Source organism: Piliocolobus tephrosceles, chromosome 21 (assembly GCF_002776525.5).
Source record: "Piliocolobus tephrosceles isolate RC106 chromosome 21, ASM277652v3, whole genome shotgun sequence".
In the NCBI taxonomy this organism is placed as follows: Eukaryota; Metazoa; Chordata; class Mammalia; order Primates; family Cercopithecidae; genus Piliocolobus; species Piliocolobus tephrosceles.
In genome coordinates this window covers 34,297,434-34,319,996 of record NC_045454.1, presented here as the reverse complement: position 1 = coordinate 34,319,996, position 22,563 = coordinate 34,297,434, and the positions used below count along the sequence as shown (strand labels likewise).

General features: G+C 51.6%; 1 protein-coding gene across 2 annotated transcripts in view; it reads left to right on the top strand.

The window, feature by feature from the left end:
• Positions 1-5,921: 5,921 nt before the first annotated feature.
• The window catches only part of UPF1 (UPF1 RNA helicase and ATPase), a 38,178-nt gene continuing 21,536 nt past the window's right edge, over positions 5,922-22,563 (top strand). For both annotated transcript variants that reach the window (XM_023229705.2, XM_023229704.2), the window contains exons 1-2: positions 5,922-6,438; positions 20,855-20,994. In XM_023229705.2, the coding sequence (XP_023085473.1) occupies positions 6,208-6,438; positions 20,855-20,994 (371 nt within the window). In that variant the 5' untranslated portion in view covers positions 5,922-6,207. The remainder of the gene's footprint in view (positions 6,439-20,854; positions 20,995-22,563) is intronic.

The window sequence follows — 22,563 nt, the reverse complement described above, 5'->3', positions numbered from 1 at the left end:
TAGAGGCACAATCTCAACTCCCTGCAACCTCTGCCTCCCGGGTTCAAGAGATTCTCCTGGCTTGGCCTCCTGAGTAGCTGGGAGTACAGGCACGTGCCACCAGGCCCAGCTATTTTTTGTTTTTTTTTTTTTGTATTTTTAGTAGAGACAGGGTTTCACCATGTTGGCCAGGATAGTCTGGATCACTTGACCTCGTGATCCGCCTGCTTCGGCCTCCCAAAGTGCTGGGATTACAGGTGTGAGCCACTGTGCCCAGCCCCAATTGCTCATACTTACACTCTTTTCTGTTTCTGTAAAGCCAGTAGTATTGTGTTCCCTTTCATTCCTGATTTTAGTAATCTGAGTCTCTTTCCTCTTTTCCTTGGTCAATCTAGCTAAAGTTTCATCAATTTTCTTTTCTTTTTTTTTTTTGAGATGGAGTTACGCTCTTGTTGCCCAGGCTGGAGTGCAATGGTGCAATCTCCACTCACTGCAATCACCACCTCCTGGGTTCAAGCAATTCTCCTGCCTCAGTCTCCCAAGTAACTGGGATTACAGGCACACAGCACCAAGCCCAGCTAATTTTTTGTATTTTTAGTAGAGATGGGGTTTCTCCATGTTGGTGAGGCTGGTCTTGAAATCCTGACCTCAGGTGATTTGCCCTCCTCGGCCTTCCAAAGTGCTAGGATTACACTCATGAGCCACCACGCCTGGCCGTCAATTTTCTTAATCTTTTCAGATAACCAACTTTTAGTTTTGTTCATTTTTCCTGTTACTTTTTTTTTCTGTTTTATTGTTTTTTTGAGAGAAGGTCCTACTTTGTTGCACAGGCTGAAGTACAGTGGCACAGTCATAGCTCACTGCAGCCTCAACCTCCCAGGCTCAAGGAATCCTATCTGAGCCTCCTGAGTGTCTGGAACCACAGGCGCCCACCACCATGCCTGACCGATTTATTTTTAGTAGAGATGAGATCTTGCTATGTTGCCCAGGTTGGTCTTGAACTCCTGAGGTCAAGTGATTCTCCCACTTCAGCCTCCCAAAGTGCCAGTGTCAGGCATCAGCCACTGTGCCCAGCCATGCATTTTATTCCCTCTCTTATTTTTCTCTGTTCTAATCTTTAGTATTTCCTTCCCTCTTTGGGTTTATTTGCTCATCTTCTTCTACTTTCTTAATGTAGGAAGCTTAAGTTATTGATTTGAGATCCTCTGTGTTTTGTTTTGTTTTTTTTTTTTAGACAGAGTCCCATTCTGTTGCCCAGGCTGGAGTGCAGTGGCGAGATCTCAGCTCACTGCAACCTCTGCCTCCTGGGTTCAAGTGATTCTCCTGCCTTAGCCTCCCTAGTAGGTGGGATTACAGGTGTGTGCCACTAGACCCAGCTAATTTTTGTATTTTCAATAGAGATGGGGTTTCACCATGTTGGCCATGCTGGTCTTGAACTCCTGACCTCAAGTGATCCGCCCGCCTCAGCCTTTCAAATTGCTGGGATTATAGGTATTAGCCACTTAGCCACTGTGCCCAGCCAAGAGCCTCTGTTTTGATGAAGACATTTATAGCTATGAATTTCCCTCTGAGCACTGCTTTTGCTCCATCCCATAATTTTGGTATTTTATATTTGCATTTTTATTCATTTTAAAGTACTTTCTAATTTTCCTTTTAATTTTTTCTTTAACTCCATAATTTAGAAACATATTTTTAATCAGTATGAATCACAAATTCATATTTGTTAATTTTCTTTTCTTTTCTTTTTTTTTTTTGAGATGGAGTCTCGCTCTGTCGCCCAGGCTGGAGTGCAGTGGCGCAATCTTGGCTCACTGCAAGCTCCGCCTCCTGGGTTCACGCCATTCTTCTGCCTCAGCCTCCCGACCAGCTGGGACTACAGGCGCCCGCCACCTCGCCCGGCTAGTTTTTTTGCATTTTTTAGTAGAGATGGGGTTTCACCGTGTTAGCCAGGATGGTCTCGATCTCCTGACCTCGTGATCTGCCCGTCTCGGCCTCCCAAAGTGCTGAGATTACAGGCTTGAGCCACCGCGCCTGGCCCCAGACAGTCTTTAAATAGATGTATTCTAATGTACCATCCCAATGTCACTTTGCGATTGTGAGTGCATATAGGAAATAAGAGGAGATTCTTAGAAATGGAGTAGGTGGGTCAAAGTGGGAGGGGGCAATTAAAACTGAAAGGTGGGCTGGGTGTGGTGGCTGACGCCTGTAATCCCAGGACTTTGGAAGGCTGAGGAGGGAGGATCGCTTGAGCCCAGAAGATTGAGACCAGCCTGAGCAACATAGTGAGGCCCTGTCTCTACAAACAAACAATTTAAAAGATAGCTGTGTGTGGTGGTGCATGCCTGTAGTCCCTGCCACTCATGAGGCTGAGGTGGGAGGATCCCTTGAGCCCAGAAGGTTGAGACTGCAGTGAGCCGGGTGACACCACTGCACCCCAGTCTGGGTGACAGAGCAAGACCTTGTCTAAAAATAAATAAATAAAAACTCTGATAGGTGTTACTAAATTGATCTGAAATTTGTCTACAAATTCAACAGGATGTGTTCCAAAGAGAGCTTTGTATGATATTAAAATTATCTGTTGGTCTGTCAGTATTACCCCTTAAACTGTGCCTTCCTGGAGAGGCAGACTACTTTTATTCATTGTCTATATTCCTACAGTTTAGTGCATGCTAGGAGCTCCCCCCAAAATGTTATTTTTATTTATTTTTTGTAGAGATGGGGTTTTGCTGTTTCCTAGGCTGGTCTTGCACTCCTAACCTCAAGTAATCGTCCCACCTCAATCTTCCAAACAGTTGTGATTATCGACATGAGCCACTATGCCTTGTCCCTGAAAAAGAGTGAAGAAGGCTGTGGCTCACACCTGTAATCTCAGCACTCTGGGAGGCAGAGGCAGGTGGATCACCCGAGGTCAGGAGTTTGAGACCAGCCTGGCCAACATGGTAAAACCCCATCTCTACTAAAAATACAAAAAAATTAGCCGGGCCTGCTGGCAGGCACCTGTAATCCCAGCTACTTGGGAAGCTGAGGCAGGAGAATTGCTTGAACCCAGGAGGCGGAGGTTGCAGTGAGCCAAGATTGTGCCACTGTACTCCAGCCTGGGCGACTGAGTGAAACTCCATCTCAGGAAAAAAAAAGAAGAAGGAAAACAGAACCTCTGTTCCTGTTATGATAAACAGGCAAATTGGAAAATAAGGAACCATGGCAAATTGGGAACTTTTAGCTCAGCTGTGCAAGCTAGGAGCTGTTTCAGCTGACTTATTTAAAGAGCAGCAGAATCTTGGGACAGAAAGGGAAATTGGGGATGTTTTCCAAGACACTTTACCAGAGAGGAAGCAGACGCCTGGGGTTATGAAATTAAGGCCCATAAACCAGTAGCTTACCTTGGATTTAAAGTGTCAGAAGACTTTTCATTGAGCACCTACTATATGAGGCATCATTCTCTCTGTGCGGAAGATCATAATGAAACAGGCCAACCCCCTGTCCTTATGGAACTACATATTAAGAGAGTGACTGGTAGTTCATTTATTCCTCTCATATATATACATACATATATATATAGAGAGAGTGTGTATATATATATACACACACACACTCCCTATCTATATATAATAGAGTGACTAGTAGCTCATTTATTCTTATATATATAAATAGTGTGTGTACGTATATATACATACTGTCTATCTCTCTATATATATCAAAGTGACTAGTAGCTCATTTATTCCTCTCATATATACAGTGAGATATATAATATACATCATATATATCTTTTTTTTTTTTGAGACGGAGTCTTGCTCTGTCGTCCAGGCTAGAGTGCAGTGGTGCAATGTTGGCTCACTGCAGCCTCTGCCTCCTGGGTTCAAGCAATCATCCTGCCTCACCCTCCCGAGTAGCTGGGATTACAGGCACACACCATGCCCAGCTAATTATTGTATTTTTAGTAGAGACTGATTTCACCATGTGAGTCAGGCTGGTCTCGAACTCCTGATCTCAAGTGATCCGCCCATCTCGGCCTCTGAAAGTGCTGAGACTACAGTCGTGAGACACCACGCCGGGCTCCATCATATACATAAATAAATATATATATATCAGCAGCAACCATATATCATATGAAAGGAATAAACGAGCTACTAGTCACTCTATTAATATATATTAACATATATAAATATATATTAACATACACACACACATACGATCCCTGTCACCCAGCCTGGAGTGCAGTGGTACAATCATAGCTCACCGCAGCCTCGAACTCCTGGGCTCAAGTGATCCTCTTGCCTCTACCTCCTAAAGTGCTGGGATTTCAGGAAAGAGCCACCTTGCCCAGGCTTCCTATCCTACCTTAATGGCAACGGAAACCCTAGGCTCAGAGAGTTTAAGTCACCTGTATAATTTCTTTTTTTTTTTTTTTTTTTGAGACATAGTCTCACTCTGTTGCCCAGTCTGGAGTGTAGTGGTGCGATCTCGGCTCACTGAAAGCTCCGCCTCCTGGGTTCACGCCATTCTCCTGCCTCAGCTTCCCCAGTAGCTGGGAATACAGGCGCCCGCCACCAGCCCAGCTAATTTTTTGTATTTTTAGTAGAGACGGGGTTTCACCGTGTTAGCCAGGATGCTGTCAGTCTCCTGACCTCGTGATCTGCCCACCTAGGCCTCCCAAAGTGCTGGGACTACAGGCTTGAGACACCGTGCCCCGCCTACCTCACTTGTATAATTTCACACAGCTGATAAGTAGTTAGCTCTAGATTCCACCACACATCATGTGCTTCCTGTTGTTTTGCTGTATATGTCCACTAAATAATAGTCATAGCAAAAATAGTAATGGTATAATAACAGCGGCAGAGGCATCAGGAACAGCAGCAACCATCACTTCCAAGAGCCAGGCCCAGTACATAAGGCTATCCCTATTCATTTATTTTACTTATTTTTGAGACAGGGTCTCGCTCTGTCACCCAGCCTGGAGTGCAGTGGTGCAATCTTGGCTCACTGCAGCCTCAACCTCCCAGGGTCAAGCGATCCTCGCACCTCAGCCTCCCTAGTAGCTGGGACTACAGGTGAGAACCACCACACTTAGCTATTTTTTTTTTAGCTAATTTTTTTTTTTTTTTTTTTTTTTTTTTTGAGACGGAGTCTCACTCTGTCGCCCTGGCTGGAGTGCAGTGACGCAATCTTGGCTCACTGCAAGCTCCGCCTCCTAGGTTCAAGCGATTCTCCTGCCTCAACCTCCCAAGCAGCTGGGACGATAGGCTCGTGCCACCACGCCTGGCTAATTTTTTTGTATTTTTAGTCGAGACGGGGTTTCACCGTGTTAGCCAGGATGGTCTCGAGTTCCTGACCTCGCAATCCGCCCGCCTCGGCCTCCCAAAGTGCTGGGATTACAGGCGTGAGCCACCGTGCCCGGCCTAATTTTTGTATTTTTTGTAGAGATGGAGTCTCGCTCTGTTTCCCAGGCTGGTCTCGAACTCCTGAGTTCAAGCAGTTCTCCCGCCTCAGCCTCCGAGTGTTGGGATTACAGGTGTGACCACCGCACCTAGCCCCACTCCCTTATTAAACCAATGCACAGGGAGCATCTACTATGTGCGAGGCACCCTCCATTTTACAGATGGGGAAACTGAGTTCCAAGCAGCTTTTGCCAGGAGTGGGAGCGCGTCGTCCCTGTCCATCCTCTCCAGTTGGGCATTCCGAGACCACCTACGTAGGCTATTCGGCTAGCGCTCAATTAAACCGAAACACTGTCGCAGCGACCACAGGTGCAGACCACCAGGTCCACACCGCCCGCCCCCCGGGAGTCCCCAGTTAACAGTTGGGGCGGGACCAAGTCCTCGAGGGGCCGCCGCGACGGCGGTTGAAAGCTTCACCCCCCCCTGCGCGTGCGCGTTGCGCGTCCCGCCGTCCCGCTGGGCACCCGGCGTCCGCGAAGAGCGCGCGCGCTTCCGCCGGCGTCTGGCTCGCGCACGCGCACGGCGACGGCGGCGGTGGCGGCAGTTCCTGCCCGGGGCTGCGAGCGGCGGGCGGCTTCGAGGGGAACTGAGGCGCCGAGGGGCTCGGCGGCAGCGGCTGCGGCTCGGCACTCTTACATCTCGGTCCGGCTGGCGCTGGGGAGGGCGGTTCGGTCCTTTCCGGGCGCACAGGGACGACAGCGGCAGCGACCCGAGGCCTGCGGCCTAGGCCTCAGCGCGGCGGCGGGCTCGAGTGCGGCGCGGAGCCGGCCCGAGGGCCCTGCCCGGCAGCACCATGAGCGTGGAGGCGTACGGGCCCAGCTCTCAGACTCTCACTTTCCTGGACACGGAGGAGGCCGAGCTGCTCGGCGCCGATACGCAGGGCTCCGAGTTCGAATTCACCGACTTTACTCTTCCTAGCCAGACGCAGACGCCCCCCGGCGGCCCCGGCGGTCCCGGCGGTGGCGGCGCGGGAGGCCCAGGCGGCGCGGGCGCGGGCGCCGCGGCGGGACAGCTCGACGCGCAGGTGAGCGGCACATGGCGGCGCCGGAAGCCCGGGCCCAGCCTCGGCGCCTGAGACCTGTCCTTAGCCCGTCTCGGGCCGGGACTGGGCTTGCCCGGAGTCCCCCGTCGCGGCCGGGCCTGGGGCGACCTGCCCTGGGTCCCCTACTCCGGCTGGGCCTGAGCTTACCTGCCCCAGGTCCTGCACTCTGCCCAGGCCTGGCCTGATCTGCCCCGGGTCTCCCGCTCCAGCCGGGACCTGGCCGAGTTCCTTCGGCCCCCAACTCCTGGGCTGGGCCGACTTGCCTCGAGTCCTCCACTCCGTTCGGGTCCGAGCTAACCTGACCCTCTTCCTTTACTCCGGCTGGGTTTGCTCCTCCGCCTGGGCCCGGACTGACCTGCCTGCCTTGTGTCCCACAACCAGCCTGGCCTGGAGTAACCTGCCCCCTGACTTATCTGAGTTCTTCCACTCCATCCAGGCTAGGGTGACCTGCCCTGGTCCCTCTTTCTCAGGTCTCAGTTTTCTGCCCTCAGTTCCCCTACGGCCTGGGCCGGGTCTTGCTCAGGCCAGATCTTGAGTGACTTCTCTCAGTCCTCTTCCGGGAGTATCCAGGGTGACCTGCCCTAATCCCGTCTCTGGCCTGGTCCGGGGATTCTGCCCCGTCTCCCCACTGGTGGGTCCGGCCGCACTGTCCCACCTCCCATCTGTGGTCGCAGCCATCTGGGCATCCCCCCTTCCACAGTCACGGAGCCGTAGGTTCGAATTTCCCCAAGCATAAGGGCGCTGGTCAGCGGAAGATTGAGGCAGGGAAGAATTTTTGCCTCCCATGGAGGAGTACACATTGGCTGGCTATTAAGATCATTCAGGAAGCAGTTTGTGTTTTGTTTTTTCTTGCATCGCCTGTTGCTGAAACCGACCTGTTACATAACTCCACAACTCTTGCCTTGGAAAAGTTGGGTTTGAGTTTTGTTCCTCCAATAAGACAGCAGTAATGGGTTTACATAAATGGATCTGCCACGTTGGAAACTCATTTTTAATGATGTGGATGTTTAGAGAAGGTTACTTAGGTATTTTAAATGGGGACTTGGGTTGGAAGAAGTATCAGGCATGCATTTCCTGGTCCTGGGTGCTGCCTGCCTGGGGTGGGAGAGGGGCTGGGGGGGGCGCAGGTTGCATCGGGGTCCAGGGGAATGTCCTCATCATCCTCTGGATCTCAGATGCTTTCATCTTAGGCTTGCTTTGTGCCTGACCCCTCGCTCAGGTTTATTTTCCTGAATGCTCCAACAGGGAGTAGCTCCGAGGCTCACCTTGGCACAGGTGTCCCTTGGCATGTGCTGGTGTTTCAAAGCTGGGGGAACCACTCCTTGCTCATCCTGAGTAAGCTCAGACCCTGTCCTTGCATGAGGGGGGCTTACGTGGTAGTCGGTTGAGTCATTCCCGTGGGTAGACCACCCACTTGGGCTTTCTTTTAGCCCCTAATGGAAGCAAAAAACATTTGACTCATTCTAACCCCATATCCCTTAAAATAGAAAGTTGGGTGTGGGGAGAACAGGTGTGCACGTATGGGTGGTTTTTTCAGTTTTGTTTACATTTTGTGAAGGGAGGGAGGGAGAGAAGAGAGTTCCCCTGAAGAAGGGAGCAGGACCTGCGGAGGCCCCGCCTCCTTGTAGTTTTTATGCCCTGTAGACCTTTCTGCTTCCGCAGCTGTGAAATAGGGGGGGCAGTTGGATTTTTGTTCGTTTTAAGCATAAAGGAAACCTAGATCCATGTGTTAGTCGACTGTCTAGGCTGTCTGTAATCTGACGTCCAGCCTGTCAGGGAGACTCAGGGTAAAGATCTCTGTGGAGCAGTGAGCCATGAGCGTGACAGCGCGGATGGGGGGGGAGGTTGGCTGGTGTCAGAGGTAATCATTTTCTTGTGAATCCTTTTAACTGTGGCCAGCATAAAACAGCAAACCTGGGGCAGCCTTTATTTCTACTTTTTTTTCTGGCATTCCGTTTGGGATTAAGTGTGGCCCATGTCCTTCTCTTTCAGTTGAAACAATTGATTTTTTTTTGTGCACCTGAACACACTGGGCTGTACAAAAGGAGAGCATTAAAACACTCCCCTGGAGGTAAACATTGCAGTTGAGCTCACTGGAGTTCTGATGACATCAGATGGTTTGTCCTGTGCTACTTTTAATTGACCCAGATGCCCCACCCACCTGTTACCTGTAATTTGGATTTGTTAGTGGGGAATGGGAGTGGCATCCCTTTGCATCACAAGGGGAAGACCGGAATTTGGGGGCAAGGAAGTCTATGTATATAATGCAAGGGAAAGTGGAAGAAAGTTATCACTTGTGTGGATTGATGGCAGTGTCTGCTAGGACATTTGGGAAGACTTTCCCTGTTTGTCCTCAGGAGTTGGCTGTGTAACCAGCTGTTAAGTTGGGGGCTCCTGGAAGGACTCAGAAAGCTTCTCATTCTGTTTTTTAATTTTTATTTTACTGGGCAAGTGGCAATCAGCTGTCAAGTGCCCTGCAGTCACTTTTGCTTAACAGCTTTATTGAAATAGAATTCACTTGCCGCACCATACAGTTTACCCATTTAAAGTGTACAGTTCGGCGGCTTTTATTTAATATATTCAGAGTTGTGCAGCCATTACCACAGTAAACTTGAGAACATTTATGTCACCCCAGAAATAAACCCTGCACCCCTTAGCCCATCCGTCCTCCCTTCCCCAGCCCCTGGCAACCACTCACCTGCTTTCTGTCTCAAGATGTGCCTGTTCTGGGCATTTCACATGAACGGAATCATATCATATGTGGTGTTTTGTGTCTGGCTCCTTTCACTCTGCATGATGTGTGAGAAGTAGCTAGAAGGCTCACCTTGTAGCTACTCCCTGGCCGAGCATTCAGGAAAATGAACCTGATCGAGGTTCATCCACGCTGTGGCATGTGTCAGCATTTCGTTCCTTTTTTTTTTTTTTTTTTTTGAGGCAGAATCTCGCTCTGTTGCCCAGGTTGGAGTGCAGTGGCGCTATCTTGGCTCACTGCAACCTCTGCCTCCCGGTTCAAGCGATTCTCCTGCCTCAGCCTCCCTAGTAGCTGGGATTACAGATGCGTGCCGCCACGCCCGGCTAATTTTTGTATTTTTAGTAGAGACGGGGTTTCGCCGTGTTGGCCAGATGCTCTCGATCTCTTGACCTTGTGATCCGCCTGCCTTGGCCTCCCAAAGTGCTGAGATTACAAGCGTAAGCCACCACACCCGGCCAGCATTTCATTCCTTTTTAAGGCTGCGTAATATTCCATTGGTGGAATGGTCCAGATGGATGGACCACATTTTGTTTTTCTTGTCTTCTGTTGATGGACATTTGGGTTGTTTCCACCTCTTGGCTCTTGTGAATAGCATTGCTGTGGCCATGCATGTACAGGTTTCTGCCTGGATGTGTTTATAGACGTACTGGGCCGCATAGTAACTCTGGGTTTAATGATTTCAGCAACTGCGAGACTGTTTTCCAGTGTGTAGCCGCTTTCCATACCAACCGCACCTGAACTGGTTTTGCACAGTTGGTTTTTCCTTAATGTCTGTTGAAAGACAAGAGTATGTGTCCCCACCGGGGTGGGAAAGTGGCAGCAGGGGTGACTCCCTATACTCAGGGCTGGCTCAGATAACACTCCTTTTCTTGTTTATGAAATGAAACTGATATTTATCAAAGCCCTTGAGATCCTGGGATGAAAAGCACTGACACAGTATTGCCAAGTGTCCTTAAGATAAAGGGACGGTTTTCGAGCATGCGACCCTTTCCTGGGCCCATCTCTGCTTCCACCTCTCCTGCTCCCAGGACAGTGAAGGTAATTTCAGAAGTCCTTTGCATAATAGCTGGTGTTACAAGTCTTTTGGTCTGCCTGGTTGGAATATTTCCTCTTGACTGTAGCTTCTGCCCTGTATCCTCCAAACGGGAATTAAAGTGAAACTCTTAAGAGTTGGAAATATTGCTCAGTATTAAGAAGGAACAAGCTATTGATACCTGTAACAACATAGATGTGTCTCATAATAATTACTTTTTTGAATGTGTGATTCATCGTATAATTTAATTCATACAAAATTCTAGAAAGTGCCAGCTAGCCTGCAGCAATAGAAAGCAGACCAGTGGTGTCTGGACAGAAAGGGGAAAGGGGAGGGAAAGGGGAGGCAGGTGACAAAGGGCACAGGAAACTTGGGGGATGTATGTTATTATTATCGTGATTGTAGTGATAGTTTTATAGGTGTTTAAGTACATTGACATATGTCAGTTTTTAAAATGGCACACTAAACATCTGCAGCTTATGGTATGTCAATTATACCTCAATGAAACTGGAAAGAAAAGTCAGGGAGATATCACTACCCATCCGTTCCCGTGGCACACTTTTTTTTTTTTTTTAAACAGTCTTGCTCTGTTGCCTAGGCTGGAGTGCAGTGGTGCAATCTCGCTCACAGCAACCTCCACCCCCCGGGTTTCTCCTGCCTTATCCTCCCTAGTAACTGGGACTACAGGTGCATGCTACCACACCCGGCTAATTTTTTGTATTTTTATAGAGGCAGGGTTTCACCATGTTAGTCAGGATGGTCTTGATCTCCTGACCTCGTGATCTGCCCTCCTTTACCTCCTAAAGTGCTGAGATTACAGGCGTGAGCCACTGCGCCTGGCCTGGCACACTTTTTTTTAAAAGGCTGAAAGTGCTACTTGGGTTTTGTGTTTTTGTTTTGAGGCAAAGTCTCACTCTGTCACCAGGTAGTGGTGTGATCATGGCTCACTGCAGCCTCGACCTCCTGGGCTCAAGTGATTCTCCCACCTCAGCCTCCCAGGTAGCTGGGACTACAGGTGTGTGCCACCATATCTGGCTGATTTTTCTATTTTTTGTAGAGATGGGGTTTTGCCATGTTACCCAGTCTGGTCTTGAACTCCTGGGCTTAAGAGATCCTCTCACTCCAGGCCTCCCAAGTGTTGGGATTACAGCATGAGCCACTGTGCCTGGCGAAAGTGCTGCCCGGAACTCTCATGCCATACACATACGTGTGACCTAGCATAGTTGAAGGTGTGCGTACGTAGGGCTTCGCCAAATGCTGACAGCAGCTCTATTCATGAGAACCCCAAACCGGAATCAGCCCCAGTGGCCATCAGCAGGTGAATGGCTAAACAAAGCAGTGTGTACATTCAGTGAGAAAAATGCGTGCCGATTGGTTTGACTTGCTTTTCTTAGCTCACCTGAAAGTATGAGGTCTGTGGATAGGTGCAGACCTTTTTGGCGTCAACACGCGTGTTTTTGTGCAGGTGCTCTGGGTGATCTTGTAGATGCTGCTTGGTACTGGTCCCACTTTGTTCCTTCATCCTCAGGTCAGGTCTGCACTACCTGTTCCCTCTCCATTCGTGGTAGCCTGTGGGAGTCACAGCTGAACAGTCATCTCGTACTGGGATTTTACTTTGAGTGCATAAGTTGTTTCCCCAGGAAAAATATGCCGTCTTTCTGGATGGTAAGGGACAACTAGCCAAAGCTCCTGGCCGACCTGTCGTCCAGCCCTCACTCTCCTCCTGCCAGACTCCTCCTGTGCATTGCCTCCACTTCTCTTGAGTGTGTAAACCTGGGCTCACTTTTCTTTTTCAAGTGGTAAAATACTTAGGATAGAAAGTTGCTACTGGCTGGGCGCTGTGGCTCACGTCTGTAATCCCAGCACTTTGGGAGGCCGAGACAGGCGGATCACGAGGTCAGGAAATCGAGACCATCCTGGCTAACACGGTGAAACCCCGTCTCTACTAAAAAAATCAAAAAATTAGCCAGGCGTGGTGGCGGGTGCCTGTAGTCCCAGCTACTTGGGAGGCTGAGGCAGGAGAATGGTGTGAACCCGGGAGGCGGAGCTTGCAGTGAGCTAAGATCCGGCCACTGCACTCCAGCCTGGGCGACAGAGCGAGACTCCGTCTCGGAAAAAAAAAAAAAAAAAAAAAATTAGCTGGACCTGGTGGCGGGCACCTGTAGTCCCAGCGGGAGGCTGGGGCAGAAGAATGGCATGAACCCGGGAGGCAGAGCTTGCAGTGAGCCGAGATCGCGCCACTGTGCTCCAGCCTGGGCAACAGAGTGAGACTCTGTCTCAACAAGAAAAAAAGAAAAAAGTTGCTACTTTGTCTTCAAAGCCATTGTCCTGACTGCCATCAGAGTTCCTGGAAGGATGGCTGTCCTGACTCATCCTTGTGGAGGTGAACACGCCATCTTCTCCTGAGCCCTGAGATTATGACCAAGGCAGGGTGAGTTCCATACAGTCTTGGGTTCCTAAAAGTGGTGAGTTTAAAATTTGCGCATGTGGCTGGGCACGATGGCCCATGCCTGTAATCCCAGTATTTTGGCAGGCTGAGGAAGGCAGATCATTTGAGCTCAGGAGTTTGAGACAAGCCTGAGCAAAATGGTGAAACCCTATCTGTACAAAAAAAATACAAAAATCAGCTGGGCCTGGTGACCCGCGCCTGTGGCCTCAGCTACTCAGGAGGCTAAGGTGGGAGGATCGCTTGAGCCTGGGAGGCAGAGGTTGCAGTGATCCATGATTGCACCACTGCACTCCAGCCTGGGCGACAGAGTGAGATCTTGTCTTAATAAAAAGAAGAAAATACAGGCTGGGCTTGGTGGCTCATGCCTGTAATCGCAACACTTTGAGAGGCCAAGGCAGGCAAATCATCTGAGGTCAGGAGTCGGAGGCCAGCCTGACCAACATGGAGAAATCCTGTCTCTACTAAAAATACAAAATTAGCTGGGTGTGGTGGCACATGCCTGTAGTCCCAGCTACTCAGGAGGCTGAATCAGGAGAATCGCTTGAACCCAGGAGGCAGAGGTTGCAGTGAGCCGAGATTGTGCCACTGCACTCCAGCCTGGGTTAACAAGAGCAAAACTCCATCTTTAAAAAAACAAAAAAGCTCATTTTGTTTTTTTGAATCCTCAGGTAGCCCAGGTGTGGTTTTAGGGTGCCAGAACATTGGAGATAAGATGCCATTACCTGGAGGAGTGCTGGCAAGTGTTTGGTCAGTACTTACCCCTTAGTAGACTTACCGAATGTGTTTTCAAATTGTTAGGAGAGTCCCAGTGGTTATGTGAAAGTGACCTGAGCTGACACTTTACTGTTAGTGGTGAATACACGAAACGACTTCTATTTTTATCCCAATTAATTACCCAGATTCAGGATGACGGGGTGGGGGTTATAACTAATACTATACCAGGTCTAACTAAAAAGAGTTCCCTCTCAGTCCAGCTACCACCACCACAAGAGCTCACCACCATCAGCTGCCACCACATTTCTCTCTTGGCTTGATTGAGGTCTGATGACCTACCAGGGAACCCCCTTCTTTTCTATTTAGATGGAGTCTTGCACTGTCACCCAGGCTGGAGTGCAGTGGCGCGATCTTGGTTCACTACAACCTCCGCCTCCCGGATTTAAGCGATTTTCCTGCCTCAGCCTGAGTAGCTGGGATTACAGGTGCACACCACCACGCCCAGCTAATTTTTGTATTTTTAGTAGAGACTGGGTTTGACCTTGTTGGCCAGGCTGGTCTGGAGCTCCTGACCTCAGGTGATCTCCCACCTTGGCCTTCCAGGGTGCTGAGATTACCGGCATGAGCCACCACACCTGGCCCCTTTGTTTTTAAGTGTAGAACTTAGTGCTGTTTTAGTAAACTTACAGAATTGGGCAGCCACTATCGCAGTGCCTTGCTGTCTGATTTCTTTGATTTCTCTTTTGCTCCTTTCTGCTCCCTCCCCACCACCCCTTGTCAGACCTTGTGCTCATACCCAAGGTCACCCGTTAGGGAGGTGTGTCCACCCCCTTGGGCTGATCCCTGCCCTGGGGAGGTCAGATACGTGGCCAAGCCCTGGCCCCATGCTCCCGCCTTTGAGCCCATGTCTATTATGTTCTTTTTCACCCTCTGTGAGCTGCCGGGCAACCTCTTCAGCCTGGCCCTGGCCTCCAGCCATCCCCTGCTGTTTTCTTACTTCCTGGCCTTGCTGTGCTTGTGGGACTGAGGGCAGTGAGGCCAGCAGAGGGAGAGTGAAGCCTTTGACCCCCGCGGTTGCACTAGTAGAAGACAGCACATGCCGCCTGGCCAGGGTGCCGTGAGGGCCCCAGGCGGAGGGGTGGGCTCCCCTGCTAAGGGAAAGCTTGCAGGAATGGTGCCTCTGGAGTTGTTCAGAAGCTGTACCTGTCAGGCAGGCAGAGGGGTGGGCACAGCACTTTGCCTAGAAGGAGGGAGGGTGGGTGTGGGGCCAGGGCAGGGGCCGGGCTGTGTCCTGGAGCCTTTAGGAGCTGCTGGGGTGCCTTGACCAAGGCTCGGAGGAGGGCTCTGAGATGGCAGTGGTGGGGGTTAGGGGAGGGGCCGTGGTGTTGGAGGTTGGGCGGTGTGGCCCAGGTTGGACCCCGAATGGATGGAGGGGCCATAGGGCAGCGGAGATGGAGGACACGGGTCAGGGCTGTGTGTGAACGTGTGTGTATGCATGAGTAAGTATGTAAGTGTGTGTGCCTGTGGGAACTGCCAGGGTACCGGGTGCCCCCTCCCAGTCCTCACAAGGAGCCACAGACTAAAAAGCAGCACCAGCTCCTGCCTGTGGTCTCATCAGGGTCCGTAATTCCCCAGGCTGAGCTGGGGCTCTCTCGCTGGGGAGGCACTGCCCTGAGGGCCTTGCGAGAGGGAGAGGCCTCCCCAGAGCGGCTGCAGGGAAGCTAAAGGGCACATGCTGGGCAGCAGCTCACAACTGAGAGGCAGTTTGTGCTTGTCACGGTGGTGGGAGTGCTTTCATGGTGGTCGGGATAGTCTAGCTTGGCAGAGAAGGGCCGTGACACCCAGCTATGCTCTGTGGCATTCAGAACCGAGGGGCGTGGTGGGAAAGTTGGGTCCAGGCCCTGGCACCAGTGCTTTTCAGGGCTCCGCTGTCACGGAGGGTTCATGACCTTGAACTCTCCTTGCTGGAGCACGTTCCTTTGAGAGCAAAGTTCTGCTTTCTCTGATACATGGGGGGCTGCTGGGTCCTGGGGTACCACGGCTGGCAGCAGGTCCGCATGCCTTTTTCTGTGTTGGTTGAATAGCTGCTTAAGAGCTGGGTAACCGGCCGGGCGCGGTGGCTCATGCCTGTAATTCCAGCACTTTGGGAGGCTGAGGCGGGCGGATCACGAGGTCAGGAGATCGAGACCATCCTGGCTAACACAGTGTAACCCCATCTCTACTAAAAATACAAAAAATTAGCCAGGCGTGGTGGCGGGTGCCTGTAGTCCCAGCTACTCAGGAGGCTAAGGCAGGAGAATGGCATGAACCCGGGAGGCGGAGCTTGCAGTGAGCCGAGATCGCACCACTGCACTCCAGCCTGGGCGACAGAGCGAGACTCCACCTCAAAAAACACCTAACAAAAAAAGAGCCAGGTAACCCAACTGGGCTTCTCAGGTCCCATGCCAGGGTGATGTCTAGATGTGCAAGGGTGGCGCATTAGACTCTGGAGAGCCCTTGCGTCAGTGAGCATGGCACCTTCCTGAAGCATCAGCTCTTTGCAGAGCGAGTGCAGACTCCTGGCAGCCCTGAGAGAGGGGACTGCAGATCCCAGTCAGAGGTGATTGGTCAGAGCCGCGCTGTCTGCACCGTCCTCACCTCTTTTTCAGCACGGGGATCCATAGTGCATAGTTTGCAGCCCCACTGCATCCTCTGTGTAGAAACATCTATGATGAATTCTCTAACATACAAGAGGTAGTGAGCCCTGTGCCTATGTCTCCCTGATGTGACAGTTGTGAAGGTTTTCTTCTCTGTTTTCTTTTTTTTTCTTCACTGGTGTGTGTTTTTAAAGCAAGTCTCTTGTGTCATTTCACCTTTGCGTCTGAGGTGGAGCCCTGTGAATTGGTGATACTCAGCCATTTTGACCTGCAGTATGTAGTATGCATTTCTAGAAGCAAAAGAGGGTACCTATTTTGCATAGCTGCAGCGCCATTATCAGACAAGCAGCGTCAACAATGGCTTTTCACGATTGTCCGATATGTAGGGACAGTCAGCCTCTCTCCACAGTCGGATTCTTTCCTGGGATCCTGGAGGTCTGCTGTTGAGATGATGGCTGTCTCTGGGCCCTTCTTTCCGAGCAGCCTCTCCTGCTGCCTTTCATTCCGCGAAGCTGCAGTCTGGTCTGGGTTATTGTCCTGTGAGGTGTGTACCTTCTGGACTGAGTCCCTTATCGTCACACTTTGGCTTCTTGCTGCAGGTGTGGAGTGGATTTCATCTCAGGCTGTGGGCTCCTGGGAGAGTGGCTGATCCCTGGGCTGGGAAGGCAGGGGCAGCCTGAGGTGAGCTGGGGATACCTCGCATTCTCGGCCTGTTGAAATGAACCTCACGCGGACTCTAGCACATCTGGCTGGAACAAGGGTCTGCCGGTCCACACAGGTGCCATTGGTGAGAGGGGAGGCTAGAGGCACTTCCTCTTTGGGAAGAACGAATGTGAGCCTAGGCAACGTATTGAAAAATGTAAAAACTTTCCAGGCGTCATGCACACCTGTAGTCCCAGCTGCTCGGGATGCTGAGGCAAGAGGATCTCTTAAGTTCAGGAGTTTGAGGCTGCAATGAGCTATGATTCTACCACCGCACTCCAGCCTGGGTGGCAGAGCAAGACCCTGTCTCAAAAAAATAAAGGAATGGAGAGCCTGGGGACCGCTGTGTTGGGTGGTGGGACTATGTGAAAGATGGTCAACTCCTAGCAGTTTTACGTGGTTCAAACTAATAGATTAAAAGGAGGCTAAAGAGACATCACAAATCACATGCAGTCATTAACTGGGACTTGGATTTTAAAAAACCTATAAAAGACGTTATAAGGACATTGGGGTGATGTGCGAATGTGTATTAGCCAACAGTGTGGCAGGCTGGGTGCGCTCATGAGCCAGCTGTTTTGTGGGGATGTGGAGAAAGCCCTCCCCCTGGGGCCCACCACTCTGAAATAGGTCAGGGAAAGATAAGTGTGTGCGAGCAAGAGGGGGAGCCGGAGTGCGGGGGGATGGGATGGAGGGTGTCCAGCGGGAGGGGTGTGGAGGTCCGATTTCTGTAGCTTTGGAATTTTTCAAAATAAGTTAGAGGAAATATCAGGGCAGAATCCTTCCAGTTTGGGGGCCAGACCTCCTGGCAACCCTCTGCCTTGAGAGGGCTCAGAGACCCTGCAGCTTGGCAGTCGTCACTCTGAGGGTGTGGTGACTTCCTATTCCCTCCCCTTTTTTTCTTTTACAATTTTTTAAATTAAAAAAATTTGGGGGGGCTGGGCACGGTGGCTTACGTGAACCTGTAATCCCAGCACTTTGGGAGGCCAAGGCGGGAGGATTACCTGAGGTTGGGAGTTCGAGACCAGCCAGACCAACATGGAGGAACCCTGTCACTACTAAAAATAGGCGTGGTGGTGCATACCTGTAATCACAGCTACTTGGGAGGCTGAAGCAGGAGAATTGCTTGAACCCGGGAGACGGAGGTTGTGATGAGCCAACATCACGCCGTTGCACTCCAGCCTGGGCAGCAAGAGCAAAACTGTCTTTGTTTTTAAATAGCGATGAGGCCTCACTGTGTTTCCCAGGCTGTTCTCGAACCCTGGGCTCAAGATCCTCCTGCTTTGGCTTCCCAGAGTGCTGGGATTACAGGTATGAGCCACTGTGCCTGGCCTCCTGCCCTCTCTTTTATTTAAGCCTTGGAATTAGACAATCAGGGATGAGCCACTTTGCCTTTTGAGCTTGGCCTTTAGCCAACAGTGTTGAGGGCCTCCTGGAGTGCAGCCTCCACCCAGGTGCTGGGCTCACGGCAGGGAGCAGGACAGACAGTGCCCCATGGGACCCCGAGGTGGGGTCAAAGGATGCCTGCCTGAGAGGCACCCTGTGGACCTCACCCTGAGGCTGAGGGAACAGCAGGTGCAAGGCCTGGGCGCTGGCAAATGCAGACAGTGGTGCAAGGGTTGGAGTACATGTCTGTGGCCTGAGAGTTTATGATGGCACATTTGGTGGGGGGGATTTTTGAGTTTTTGAATTTCTGTGGTTTTCGTCTGCAGGAGTGAAGTGACTTTTTTTTTTGAGACAAAGTCTTGAAGTCTTGCTCTGTCACTTAGGCTGGAGTGCAGTGGTGTGATCTCGGCTCACTGCAACCTCCGCCTCATGGGTTTAAGCGATTCTCCTGCGCTAGGGTTACAGGTGCGCATCACCATGCCCAGCTAATTTTTTGTATTTTTAGTAGAGACGGGGTTTTGCCATGTTGGCCAGGCTTTTTGTTGTTGTTGTTAAGAGAGACAGGGTCTTCGTCTGTTGCTCAGGCTGAAGTGCAGTGGTACCATCATAGCTCACAGCAGCCTTGACCTCCTGGGGTCAAGCACTCCTCTGGCCTAAACCTCCGGAGCAGCTGGGACTGCAAGTGCACACCACCACACCTGACTCATTTGCGTAGTTTTTTTGTGGAGACAGGATCTTGGCTGTATTGTCCAGGCTGGTCTCAAGAACTGCTGGGCTCAAGCGATCCTCCCAAAGTGTTATGATGACAGGTGTGAGCCACCATTCCTAGCCTTGAAGTGACCTACTGTTGTGCTGCCCTGATACACGATCTGAGTTCTGGAGTGTGGCGGGAGCAGCTGTCTCGGGGCAGAGAGCCCCTGTACAGCTCTTAGATGGACCTCCAGGGTGTGGTTTTAGTCGTAGCTAGGTTTACATCCAGAACTAAAAGAGTTAGGAACTAGCTCTGGGGCCTCGTGTATGGCTAGGAACTGGGAATTCTAGGATATGTCTTTAAATACTGTTTCCAGAGCAGAGGTGATGGGAGGAGCTGCCTTTTTTTTGAGATGGAATTTAGCTCTTGTTGCCCAAGGTGGAGTGCAATGGCACAATCTCAGCTCACTGCAACCTCCGCCTCCCGGGTTCAAGAGATTCTCCTGTCCCAGCTTCCCGAGTAGCTGGGATTACAGGCAAGTGCCACCATGTCCAGCTAATTTTCTGTAGTTTTAGTAGAAACGGGATTTCACCATGTTGGCCAGACTGGTCTCGAACTCCTGACCTCAGGTGGTCCGCCCTGCTGAGGAGCTGCTTCTTGGGCTTCCCAGCCCAGTGGTGAATGCCTGGGGTGAGTACAGGGAGGCCCTGCCCCTCCACAGCCTCCCTGGTGAGTGGATAGGTTGACAGCCTCAAAGGACTTTACGTAGTGGAGTGGCAGCTCTCTGCCAGCTGAAGATGACGACCCTTTTCTCCACCCATCATGTCCCCTGGCGTAGGCCGTGGGACTTCTCTTTGCCAGGTGGCACTGTCCCCTACTCCTGTTCTAGCTCATTTCATGATCGTTTCTAGGGTCAGATGTATTTTTGAAATTAATGTTTAATCTTGAAACTTTTCAGAGAGTGGAGGGAGAAATTAACCCAGAAGTCAGCTGGTGTTGTGACCAGATCACTACAGGGCAGCAGTGGGCCCAGTGTGCATCTGCACACGTGTGCAGGTAGAACGTGCCCACGTGCCCCAGCCAGGTGGGCTGGAGGGGTCTCTGTGGGGTGCTGCTCCCCATGAGCACCTGTCCCTAGGCTCGCACAGGTGCTGCGTCACATGGCAAGGGCATTAGGCTGAGGGGCTGCTGGGACTGGCAGTGGGGAGATTTGGTGCCGTCCCTCAGGGAACTCCTATCACTCCTCCCTGGCCCTTAATTTTGTGCCACCCTGTGTCCCGCCACGACACAGTGCTCCTGCTGCCTGACCCCGTGGTGGGGTTAGGTGGCCTATGGGGGCCATGCCAGGGACTGTTGACCATGTCATTTGAGGTGCTGGTTCTTGAGGAGCCCCAGTGGCTATGTGGTCTCCTTGCAGGTGTCCTGTGCAGTTTGTGGCCTGATGACTTAGAGCCATGTGCTGTCTGCCTTTGCTGAACATGGAAGAGGTGCCTTTAGTGAGGGTGTGGCCTGGGTTGCCAAGGGTATCTCAATGTTCAGTTGCTACTTCATCCTCAGGGCTGTCTGAAGCGATGGGGAGGGCGAGGTGGTGGCGGATGTGGCCGGTGACGTTTCCACATCCGCGTGGGTGGCAACCTTGTAGTGTTTGATGAGCATTACACCGTGGTGGGTCTGGCATCATGGAGCTGTCCTCAGAGCACACTGCTGTCAGTCTGTAAAAGTCACCCTGCTCCTTGTCCTCAGTCACAGGAAAGAAGTGTCTTCCTAGGCATCCTGGTTGTGGACATGGATGTGGCTTTGTAGCTAGGTGGGGGTTAGACCAGTTGTGTGGGGGACCAGGGGGTGCAGGAGGCCACCAGTGGCCCTTTTTTGACCAGGTAGGTTTGCTAGAGAAGAGTGAAATTCAGTCAGAACAAGGGAAACTGTCTCAAAGCAGAGATGAGGCCAGGGTGTCACACCAGAGCCATCGAGGCTGGTCCTTCTGCACTGAGTCCCAGAAGCTGCAGCCTCGCTCGGGTGACACTGCATTCTGCTGCAGGTTGGGCCCGAAGGCATTCTGCAGAATGGGGCTGTGGACGACAGTGTAGCCAAGACGAGCCAGTTGTTGGCCGAGTTGAACTTCGAGGAAGATGAAGAAGACACCTATTACACGAAGGATCTCCCCATACACGCCTGCAGGTGAGCTGGGCTCAGCCGGGCCTGGGCATGTGCTGGACAGGTGGGTGCCTCTGGCATGGTCCTGGGACACTCACTTCCCAGGTACAGGGTGGTGCCTTTGTGCTGTGACTCTGGGTGGCGGTGTCCTCGGGAGTAAGGAAGTTACTTAGGCCATGTTCACGGCCGAGGCCTGTTATCAGTCAGGAGGTGGGCTCAGCAACCTCCGACGCCCTGAATTCACCAGGTGGTGGGAAAAGTTTTCCTTCCTTTGGCCTCCTCAGGCCCTGGGGGCATTGCCTGGTACTTGCACACTCACTCACTAGAAATAATTTGTCATGGCGTTGGGTGAGCATCTGGGGTGGGAGGGTGAGTGGAGCAGCTGAGATGCCCTTGCAAAGCGGTTGCTGCAGGGTTCTGAGGCATCCCTGCCTCCCCGTGCCTTGGCCGTGCCTGGAGAATTGGATGTGAAGACAGTAGTTAGTGGACAGACCTGCATGTTGACAAATTTAGAATTCTCATCTCAAGCGGGATTGTCCCTTGATGAGGCTTATTTCTGTATTTTTGTGACACACAAGTGAGGAAATGTAGATTAGAAGAGGAGAGAAGGTTTTGGCCGGGCGCGGTAATCCCAGCACTTTGGGAGGCTGAGGCTGGTGGATCACGAGGTCAGGAGATGGAGACCATCCTGGCTAACATGGTGAAACCCCATCTGTGCTAAAAATACAAAAAATTAGCTGGGCGTGGTGGCGGGTGCCTGTAATCCCAGCTGCTCAGGAGGCTGAGGCAGGAGAATGGGGTAAACCCGGGAGGCGGAGGTTGCAGTGAGCCAAAATCACACCACTACACTCCAGCCTGGGCGACAGGGCAGGTTTGGGCCTGAGCCCTGCCTCTCTCTGTGGGCGCCCGCCTGGGGCCCTCCCTGCAGCTCCTGGCCCTCGTGCCGCCCAGCGCTCCGGGACTGAGGCTGCTCTTCCCTAGGCTTGGTGGGCAGGTGCTCTTTCCTGCATCTCAGCTCTTCACTCATTCTCATTTACAGATGTTGTCATGTATGTAATTGTGTTCTCTTAACACACAGAGATGCCCATAAGTCCTGGTGTGGCTCTGGGGAGCTAGCAGTTTGGGGTTTGGTATGTGGATTTTCAGAAAACCACAGCCAGCCGTCGGGTGAGGCTCTCCCGAGGCTCCTCGCTTGGGCTTGCTTCGAGGCCTGAGCTTCAGGGCGCTGCCGCTGCAGGGTCTGTGCCCAGCTTCCCGGGAGCGCAGTGCCCTCTGCTGGAGCCCGGAGCTCACCATGACCACTGTGACTGAGGCTGGGTTCCTGAATTTCAGGCCAGAGAGCAGGGACTAGAATGTCCCTGGAGGAGGGAGGCCTCCCTCCAGCAGGACTCTCCTCAGAGGTGGCTTTGTTCCTCATCCCCTCGGAGCTTCTGCCACATACTCAACCCCTTCCCTGCATTCTTGGGTTTGGGAAGCCCTGGTTAACTGGTTTGATTTGGTTACTGGGATTGTTGGGGTTGAGTATGTGTTTAATGAAGAACTTAAAAATGTTGTCAGAGGAAAGAATTTTACATCTTGCCAAATGAAAACCAG